The 10,311-nt window shown below is 32.8% G+C and overlaps 2 protein-coding genes across 2 annotated transcripts; one reads left to right on the top strand and one right to left on the bottom strand.

Annotated features, from left to right (window-relative positions):
* Positions 1–166: 166 nt before the first annotated feature.
* Positions 167–3,922, top strand: Tango4 (transport and golgi organization 4). Its single transcript, XM_089703288.1, has 8 exons — positions 167–441; positions 531–658; positions 953–1,171; positions 1,446–1,532; positions 1,694–1,779; positions 2,348–2,542; positions 3,125–3,445; positions 3,696–3,922. Exons 1-8 carry the CDS (start codon positions 326–328, stop codon positions 3,885–3,887), a joined length of 1,344 nt encoding a protein of 447 aa, XP_089559414.1. The 5' UTR covers positions 167–325; the 3' UTR covers positions 3,888–3,922.
* An 844-nt stretch (positions 3,923–4,766) lies between these two features.
* Positions 4,767–9,205, bottom strand: Tbcb (tubulin-binding cofactor B). The gene is made up of 5 exons (XM_089703566.1): positions 8,602–9,205; positions 8,135–8,334; positions 7,869–8,012; positions 7,494–7,652; positions 4,767–6,737 (listed from the first exon to the last, which is right to left on the bottom strand). The coding sequence occupies exons 1-5, from the start codon at positions 8,725–8,727 to the stop codon at positions 6,620–6,622; spliced, it is 747 nt and encodes a 248-aa protein (XP_089559692.1). The 5' UTR covers positions 8,728–9,205; the 3' UTR covers positions 4,767–6,619.
* Between the last annotated feature and the right edge of the window lie 1,106 nt (positions 9,206–10,311).

Here is a 10,311-nt window from a genome sequence, read left to right on the forward strand (position 1 = left end):
CGGGGTCAATGATCTAAGATCCTCACAAACTTTCGCGTTTTAGATAGTCCGGTTTACAGTTTTGTGTAAATTGCTTCAATTAAATAAAATTTTTGAACGCGGTTATTTTTAGTCTTAGCTCATAGCTGTCACATTTGACATATAGTTTAATTTGACAGTTGTCGATTATTAAAAGCGGGACGCGTTTTACTATAAATTTGTATTTTGTAGTTTATAATATAAATTTAAAAAATACTGCATTAAACTATTTTTTATAACTGAATATGAATACACAAATCGCGTCATTTTAATATTTATTAAATAAGTAATAATAGAACAAGACAAAATGACTGACGAAGTAATAAAACATTCAGTGCACACGCTAGTGTTTCGTTCTTTAAAAAGATCTCATGATATGTTCTTAGCCAACCAAGGAATGCTACCACCAATCGACGAAAAAGCGTAAGCATATACATATATTTGTTTTAAATAAATCTAAATCTGTGATACCTATATCACCGATAAGCGATAACGAATGTTGTACATTTTAGGGAGAAAATACTTAGAGCTACCAAAACACGGGATAGTTATGGACTTGTCATGTCAGCAGTTCAAAAGGCTCAAGCCATAAAACAACTGGAAGCTAACATGAGTCGACCAGAAACTCCTCATGACACAGGTGACAAGTCATATTCTATTAAAATCGGGGCAACAAATGAGTGCCTTAATTATTGTAAAAATCAAACTTAATTCAAAACTAATTTTATTTTAAGTTATAGCTACCTGACTATTTAGGTACTTAGTGTGATTGTAAAATACACAATTAGTTATAATTTATGATTTTTAATATACCATCAACATACTTCACAATGCAACCATAAAAGATAATTAAAAGCTAAACAAACCTAAATTGCAAGGTCCATATTCAAAACAAACAAAATACAGTACCAACATTTACAAATTATTCATACAGAAATAGCGGAATCTGCAGCCATTGCGTCAGACGGAGCTATGCTTCCATACAGTGGGCCAGCCCCCACAAACACAGCTATCACACCTCTGCCAAGAAAGGCCCCAGTGATGCCGAGGCCCAAGTGGCATGCTCCATGGAAACTATTCAGGGTCATATCTGGACATCTTGGCTGGGTTCGCTGTGTTGCCGTGGAACCAGGGAATGAATGGTTTGCTACAGGTAAATTGTATTTAATAAAATTTATACTCATAGACCTATTTTATGAATTTTAATTACCTTTATGAGCAATTTATGAGCAATAAAAACCATTACATCATGCAAAATTAACTGCAATGCACTTTTGGCACGCATATTCTTGGAGATATATCAAAAAATATTCACTATTTTGTTATTTGTACATCAGATTGTTTGTTTAATAAACATCATTAGTTACTCAATGAACATATAATTTACCTTTGAAGGATCTTTTTAAGCTTATCAAATAATATTTTAGGTGCTGCTGACAGAGTGATAAAGATTTGGGACTTAGCAACTGGTAAATTGAAGGTATCTTTAACAGGACATGTTAGTACAGTAAGAGGTTAGTAAATGATTAGCTATTATATAACATGTTAATGTATATATTTAGTTAGTATTAAATGACTATATTTAGTTTAAATTTGTATGTACAAACAAATGAAACAAAGAATGTTACTCATTATATTTTTGTATATTATACTTATATCATTTGTTTCATTGCAGGATTGGAAGTTTCTGCTAGGCATCCATACTTGTTCAGTTGTGGTGAAGATAGACAAGTTAAATGTTGGGATCTCGAGTACAATAAGGTAAACATAATTCTATGTATTTCTGCATTGTTTCATAGTTTTATCATATTCCACATTCCGGATTGATTTGGTAGATGTTTGGTTATTTTCTTAGGACTTAGAAACTAATGCTAAGTTAAAGAGAGTTATAATACTATAAGCACAGAATACATAATAGTAGCTAAACGCTACAGAACGGGCACTCTCCGCCTCCCGCCAAAATTAAACACTTACCTCACCCCGCACGATCAGGCTATAAAGGGTCCACATTTTTCTACAGGGACGATACGCAACGAAGATTGACAACATTAACCAAATTGACTAAAAGTAATTTTATTATTTTGGATTTGTGATTATCGTTTTTCGTAGAAAATGGTTAGATATTATGCTGTTTACGGATGTATTTCATCAGTAAAACGCGAATTTTTTTTTTACGCTAGTCAAAAATGTGCCAACCATAAAGCGTTAACACACACATTTGCAGTCTCTACAGTGTGACTGTCAAAACGATAATTTTGTATGGAGTGTCCGGGGTGTGCTTTATAGCACATGCTTATGCATAATCCTATAATAAGTATAATTATTCCAGGTGATACGTCACTACCACGGCCACCTTTCAGCGGTGTACACACTAGCTCTACACCCCACTATAGATGTGCTAGTGACTGCCGGCCGTGATGCGACCGCACGTGTGTGGGACATGCGCACAAAGGCGAATGTCCACACGCTAGCTGGACACACGGATACTGTCGCATCACTAGCCTGCCAATCCGCGGAGCCACAGGTGAGCACAGATAATGCGTTTGACAGGTGGACCACAGATAATGTAGATGTTGCACAGGTAATAAATTGACGTCACTATCGACGTACTGGTGACCCCCGGCAGCGAAGAAACCGCGCGCGTTTATTGTAGGAGAAACAGGACACCACACAACTAATATAGAATAATATATAAATCTCGTGTCACAATGTTTGTCCTCAATGGACTCCTAAACCACTTAACCGATTATAATAAAATTGGCACACCATGTGCAGTTCGATCCAACTTGAGAGATAGGATAGGTTTTATCCCGGAAATCCCACGGGAAAGGGAACTATGCGGGGTTTTTTTTTAAAACGCGGGCGAAGCCGCCGGCGGAAAGCTAGTATAGAATAAAATATTACAGACATAGACACAGATTAAATAAATTGTTTTTACAGTATTTTAACATACTAATATAACACAAAAAAGTATCTATTTACAGCTTTGCTACATTTATAATTGTATTTTGGTGTGTAAATATCTTCTATAGTTAAATATCTCTTATTTTGAAGAATTGTATTGTAATTCTCATAATAATTTAATTCATAATGAATTTAATTTCAGATCATTACCGGTTCACATGACTCGACAATTCGTCTATGGGACTTAGCCGCTGGCAAGTCAATGTGCACACTCACGAATCACAAGAAGTCAGTTCGATCTATTGTAATCCACCCAACGTTATACACATTTGCATCTGCTTCACCAGACAATATAAAACAATGGAAGTGTCCGGAAGGAAAGTTCATACAGAATTTGTCTGGACACAACGCTATAGTTAATTGTATGGCGGTTAATCCTGAGGGTGTGCTTGTGAGCGGCGGTGATAATGGCACTATGTACTTCTGGGATTGGAGGACGGGATATAATTTCCAGAGGTTACAGGTCAGTTTGTGTTTAAAGTACCTATAAAAATCAATTTGATCAAAAATCCTGTTTGTTTGAATATAATCAAAGAAAATAGTTCATATAAATGTGTCCATAATAACTCAAAATCGCTTTACAAACTAAACATAAAAATAAACTCTGCTACTCAGGTTTACAAAACTTACTACACTGTCAGATTAGCATAATTTTGATCCTTAAGTATAAATTATTAATTTATAATCAACTAATTCACCAACTATTTTTCTAGGCGGCAGTACAACCGGGTTCCATGGACTCCGAAGCTGGTATATTCGCAATGACGTACGACCAATCGGGATCACGTCTCATAACTACAGAGGCTGATAAAACCATCAAGATATATAAAGAAGACGATACAGCATCTGAAGAGACACATCCGATCAATTGGCGCCCAGAGATATTGAAGAGACGGAAGTTTTAATTAAGAATAAGTTTAATAAACGATTTTATTGTGAATTTTTGTTTGATTTCATAGATGTTTATGTCATGGTATGTCGTAGTCGAAGTTGCTTAAATCAGCCGTACAACCATGCCTCTTTATTATAAAACGGCAGTTTAATTTAAAGTCTGAATGATAAAAAAACTTTAATTTGATTTGATTTTAAATAAGCTTTTTAGTATCGACTAGATCGTGCGTCCTCCTGTATTTAATACATAGAAAGTATTATGTCCAGTATAAACATATAGACCAACCACCTCACAAGAGTTTACAGTCTCTTCCTATCCCATCCCAGAAACTATTTGGCCGCGGCCGCACAGGCGCGGGTACATCAAAAGTATTCTGTGCCTAGAGCCTAGCGAGTATGAATGTTATTATAGTTGTTTTTGGTGTGAATATCAATTTAATACATGTAAGCGTTCATGAGTACAGAGTAAAATTTTTAAAAATATTTTTTTAAGTACATATATTCATATTCTGAAAGTTATGTTTTTCGCAATTATTCCTATATCTGTGTTTTAAGACGTTACATTGTACCAAATTCTAAGACTGTGTACACGGAGTTGAATCAACTTTTGTTTTGATTTCCTTGAGAATGTCGAAATTTGCGAAAAATTTCAGCATTTACGGCTATATCTTTTGATTGCGTTAGCTTATACGTTTGATTTTTTTACAGCATCGAGGGACCGTAGACAGGAGTATTCGATATAAATATTTTCAGCTTGATACCTCCACGCGTTCCTGAGAAAAAGGGTGTTGACAGACAGACAGACGGACAACAAAGTGATCCTATAAGGGTTCCGTTTTTTCCTGAAGTTCGGAACCCAAAAAATACTTGGGAAAAAAAATAAAACAAACAAATATATCAAAAAATTTATTGCATAGCTCATTATTTTGTTACACTGACATGTCGTTATTAATTTGCTCGAACATGGACAATAATCACGGACATATATCAAGATAGACTAAGCGAGTGTATGTACTTCCCGTGTCCAAACTACGATTATGAAACTTACTTGACGCTGGCCTACACTCAGTCCGCGCTTGCAGTTCGCCAAGGAAAGACGTGAAGCTGAATAAAGTAAAATGCCGAATTACGCCGTTATAAACTGTAGAAACTCCACAGCTGTGAGTGGCCGAGTTAGCAGAGATGTTTCCTTCCACCGGTAAGTAATTTTCTAATCAGAATATGCACTATTTATTTTAAAATCAAATAAAGAATATCTGTGGAAAACGATCGTGACAAACACGGATACCAAATCATACGAAATGATTCGGAATACATTGCGGCTTTTACTTGGCACGGTAAAGATCGCGTCGTATGATAACAAGCAATGAATAGCGTCTTCTCATTTTTCTGTTCTCATTTTTCTGTCCAATTTTGTGGTTAGTGATGTTCATTTGATGCAACAGTTCTCGATTCTAATCGATTTTATAATCGAACAGATAAATGATAATTTGAAGGAGCAATTTTTCAGAAAAAAAGGCATAGATTTTTTTTGTCATTTAATACGACTTGACCTAGAACTTTTAAGTATTTTAATACAAAGGTACTAAAAATAAATATTATGACATGGACGCCATTAGTTAAAGTGTCATCTTGGGAGTTTTTTAAGAAAACTCCTTATTGCTTAGACTATGTTTGTTTTTTCAGTTTTCCAAGTAACCCGAACATAAAAGGAAAATGGATCGATGCAACGGGACATAAAGATTGATTGATTGACAGTTTCATTACTTTCTTTCGATGGCCTCTCTAGTACGTAGTACATGGTAACTCAATGGGCATATGTAAGAAAAAGCTAAAACACATTAGTTTACTTGTTAGAATATTAAAAGGTTTATAACTTTATTTTATCATCCCTCTGTCTATGGTAATTATCATTTTTCTGTCTTGAATCGATTTAGTAATCGATTACGATTCATTTATTTGACTACCTCTTAGACATAGATCTAGTTTGATCTGATTTCTTTCGATTTACTTCGATGGGATAGGACGATACTAGAATCGCCGCGCGAGTGGCGGCCTAATCGATTTAGCGTAAAATGAAATTAACATCACTAAAAAGCGCTCGTGACGTCATAACGCGTCAAGGTCAGTACAAAAAATATGACACGCTTGGTTTTCATACAGATCGCGGTACTTGCGTTGTCTACTTATATATACATGTCTGTGACAATAATTAATAGCATCAATCCATTCTTGGAATGTTTTGTTGTTTGCCAAACAACCACCAAACAACTCATAATTTACGTTACAATATAATTAGTTATGTTATTGAACATTACTCATAATCAAATATAAAAAATACTATCATGATTTTTTTAAAGTAAAATATATAACGATAAAATAATTCACACATACAATCTACAAAGTATAAGACTAGTAAAAACTGGTCAGTATCAGACAGGTTTACAAGAAATTATTCAAAGATTAAATACAAGTGAATCATTAATTATTCTCACATCCTATCTTTGACATTACAAGTATACTCAATTTAAACCAGTACATTCAAAATCTTGATGTAACACATTCAACCAAGTTTCAGTCTTTCTTCTTAATAAATGATTCTATCAAACTTGCATACAAAGCAAAATCATCCAACCACTTTCTAGTCATGATTAATATTTATATGATTTTAAATATTTAAGCGATTATGTTTTTTCTCAAGCGCTAAATAGAATTAATAGGCTTTTGTGCATGTTTTCGTTTGAGATCATATTTCATCATCCAAATCAAAAGATTCTTCAGGGAAGTCACCAACAGTTACATACACTGGCTTCACGAAACCTCCATATTTAGGCGGACACGTAAAGTACCTCTTTCCATTCACTCTGAAAATATAAAAAAAAATATTATAATATAGATATATCACATAAGGTCTAAATGTTAAGGAATAAAAAAAGGTTATTTGGTTTTGTTTCAATATAGGGAAAGATGAGACATATTAAAACGCATTAACACCACAGTAATTTGAAAATCTTAATACTATTATAAAGGCGAAAGTTTGTATGGATGTATGGATGTATGGATGTTTGTTACTCTTTCACGTAAAAACTACTGAACCGATTACAATGAAATTTAGCACACATATAGAGGGTAACTTGGATTAACACATAGGATAGGTTTTATCCCGGAAATCCCACGGGAACGGGAACTATGCGGGTTTTCCTTTGAAAACGCGGGCGAAGCCGCGGGCGGAAATCTAGTTATTTTATATAATACTAGATTTCCGCCCGCGGCTTCGACCGCGTTTGCAAAGGAAAACCCGCATAGTTCCCGTTCCCGTGGAATTTCCGGGATAAAACCTATCCTATGTGTTAATCCAAGTTACCCTCTATATGTGTGCTAAATTTCATTGTAATCGGTTCAGTAGTTTTTACGTGAAAGAGTAACAAACATCCATACATCCATACATCCATACAAACTTTCGCCTTTATAATAGTATTAAGATTAAGATTGAAAAATTACTATGTATATACATTTAATGTAGCTTGTTTATATTCTTAGTTAAATACCTTAATTTTTTAATCAATTAATATATTCTATGTTTTATATTAAAAAAAAATAAGTATAAAAACGCTACTAACGATCCATCATTCTTTCCCCTTGGTTCATCATATTGCACTCCAATCCACAGACCCTTGGCTCCATCAAGAGGTCCGTTGTACCGAACTGTGGCCCTGCGTGTTGGCTGTGATGGTACACGCACTTCACACCTAGCACCAACTAGCACAGATTCTGCTATCCTAAAATGTTATAAATTGTATTAATAAAGAAAATAATATTATCTATGGAAAATGAATGAAACCTTTAAATTTAATTAGTTTGGTTTAATTTATTGAAACTAACAAACGCAAACTGTATAACTTATTACTTTCAAATTTGTACCACTCAATACAAAAGATATTCATAAGGTTTTTGCAATAAAAAATGCAAAAATATATTATCTATTTAGAACACACTTGGCTTCTTCCTCCAATTCTTTTTGCTGAGTCTCTTTCATTTTGCTCATTTCTTCTTCATTGTATTTGCCAAGTTTATTGCGCTGCAAGAATGACCTGAGAGTATCACTCTTTTTCTCATATTCTTCTTCAGATAACTTGAACCTGAAAAATTGTAAACTTTATTAGAAAAATAAAGGAGTATAAAAATTAATTTTGATGTATGAGACAAGAAAACTATCTATATTATTAATATGAATTCAGTACAGCATTGATAATAAACCCACCTTTCAGCACTATCTGATGCATCAAAATCTTGAATAAGAGAAAATTTATCAATGACATGTATCCTCATCCCATCATCAATAGGATATGAGCCAAGTAATGCATTATCATTATCAATATCGCAAATTAAGTTGTTTTTGTTGTCATAAAGCTTCAGTTTCATAGTTGTTGCAGAACCTCCAGTTACCAGTTCTAGCTTCGTCTAAAAATTTAACAATGGGATAACAATGTTACTACAGAATTTCTTAGGTGAATTTACCTTGTTTTTTTAATTTTAAAGCTCTATCAGTACATTTGGTAGGAATATGGCTTGACCCCCTTTTCATACTATTAATTGTAATAAATATCAAAATGTATTACAGCAGAGACATAATATGATATACTGGACATTGGCGAAGTCCCTTTTTATTGGGTGGAGCCATTATTTAAGAGAAGAAGAAGAGGAAGACATAATATGAATCATACTAACCTTAAATTCCAATACAGTAATGGCTTTCTTGAACCTGCGTTCCACGGGAGGTGCATCTTCAGAATCAGATTTTGTAATATGTACATTTACATAGTCCTGCGTTATCACTTGAACTCCTTCCATCATATTAGATCAAAATACTATTTTTTAACTAAATCTTTCGTGGAATTTTTTTCTCAAAACAACAAACAATACGAAAATTTGCGAGGTTGACAGCAATGAGCAGACAGATAATTTTTTATAATTGCATAAAAATGTCAAAGCCTCGGAGCAATTAACAAGCCTGGAGAAGTAACAATTAATTGAACGTTTCTTATATAGTGGCTCTCTTTTATTCAATACCCTAATTAATGCGATAGAAAGAGACAACACACTGTTATCGGCTTGGCATTCAAATCCACATGTAGCCACTTTTTGTTCTAAAAAGGTAGTGCTTGCCACTTTATCGAATACTAAAATATCGATAAATAAAAAAATTAAGTTCTAAAATTGCTTGAAGATAATTTAAGATCCTTTTAATTTTGAATTATGGATAGGTAATTCCAAATTTTAAGATTCGTTTAATTTGGAATTATTCATTTACGATGCGTATTGACTGCCTTGCATTGTATGGTAGTAGTCCAGGAGGAATCGGCGCATGAGTACCGAAAACTATTCCACCTCAATTTTTTTACGTGATCCTCTTCAAATTGCCCTACTGATGATATAAATGCATGTTGCCATGGGGCAACCCGGTGCCATATTGTTTAAACCGAAATTGTTTAAACAATTGCAAGGAATTGTTATTTTTCAACCGGACAAATTTTTTTTATATTTTTTATCGAAATACCAATAAAAAAGGTCCAATTACTTTTCACGATAAAGTTAATATTTTCAAAGATATGAATTTTTTAAGGTTTGAAAAATCTCAAATTTGGGTACTTTCGACCCATGAAAAATATATTTAAAAAAAAAATAATATATAAGTAATATTTTTTTTTCAATTCTCTATACAATAGTTAATAATATTGTTAATAGAGATTTAAGAAAATTTCATTGTTTATATCTGTTTTTTAATTGTTAACTTCGCGCGCTCACAAATAATATAAGTTGCATACTTCTATGTGGTTGTGATTCAGAAGACTGTAAGAATATAATATATAAAAATAATATTGATAATAAATAAATACTTATTTTTAAATCTTGTTTTATTATTTCATACTTCTCCATCTATAACTTTCGTTTGAAGAAGTTATTCAATGTAATTAATAAGGTAAAAGACCTAGTTATTGACACTTTAAATTTTATTTTAGTTAAAAAAAAAACAAATCAATTCTAATAAATTAATAAATATAATTTTTGAATTAAAAATTTTAAGATCTTTGGTTTTTTGAGAACATTTCATTCTTTTAATTAAAATCAAATTGCGAGTGTCAAACAACTAGGCCAGTGTCAATAACTGGGTCTTTTACCTTACTTGCTGTTTCAATAACAAAAAAGTAATATAAACTGACAAAAAAGTAATTTTAATTACATGTTTCAATTTATGCTTAAATAACTTTAAAAAAATTGATTTCAGAAAAAAATATATAAGAAACAAATTGTAGACAATTTAATTATTAATAAGATTGCTCTCTTTAGAAATCTTGATAAAGTTGATAGTTTTTAAGATAAATGATAAATAATGATTCAAGACACAGAGAGGCCGATGCAGCGCATGAGTAAGAGAGA

The sequence above is a fragment of the Colias philodice genome, chromosome 14 (genome assembly GCF_061535455.1).
Source record: "Colias philodice isolate Cphi_HAF_F1 chromosome 14, ilColPhil1 Martin Lab GWU primary, whole genome shotgun sequence".
Classification (NCBI taxonomy): Eukaryota; Metazoa; Arthropoda; class Insecta; order Lepidoptera; family Pieridae; genus Colias; species Colias philodice.

Excerpts from the sequence above, each read along its gene's own strand:
- Tbcb (XM_089703566.1), bottom strand. The coding sequence starts at position 8,727 with ATGATGGAAGGAGTTCAAGTGATAACGCAGGACTATGTAAATGTACAT. Across the intron at positions 8,335-8,601 it reads TTACTGTATTGGAATTTAAG|ACGAAGCTAGAACTGGTAAC; the intron begins GTTAGTATGATT and ends TTAAATTTTTAG. Across the intron at positions 8,013-8,134 it reads GCATCAGATAGTGCTGAAAG|GTTCAAGTTATCTGAAGAAG; the intron begins GTGGGTTTATTA and ends ACAATTTTTCAG.
- Tango4 (XM_089703288.1), top strand. The coding sequence starts at position 326 with ATGACTGACGAAGTAATAAAACATTCAGTGCACACGCTAGTGTTTCGT. Across the intron at positions 659-952 it reads AGAAACTCCTCATGACACAG|AAATAGCGGAATCTGCAGCC; the intron begins GTGACAAGTCAT and ends TTATTCATACAG. Across the intron at positions 1,533-1,693 it reads ACATGTTAGTACAGTAAGAG|GATTGGAAGTTTCTGCTAGG; the intron begins GTTAGTAAATGA and ends GTTTCATTGCAG.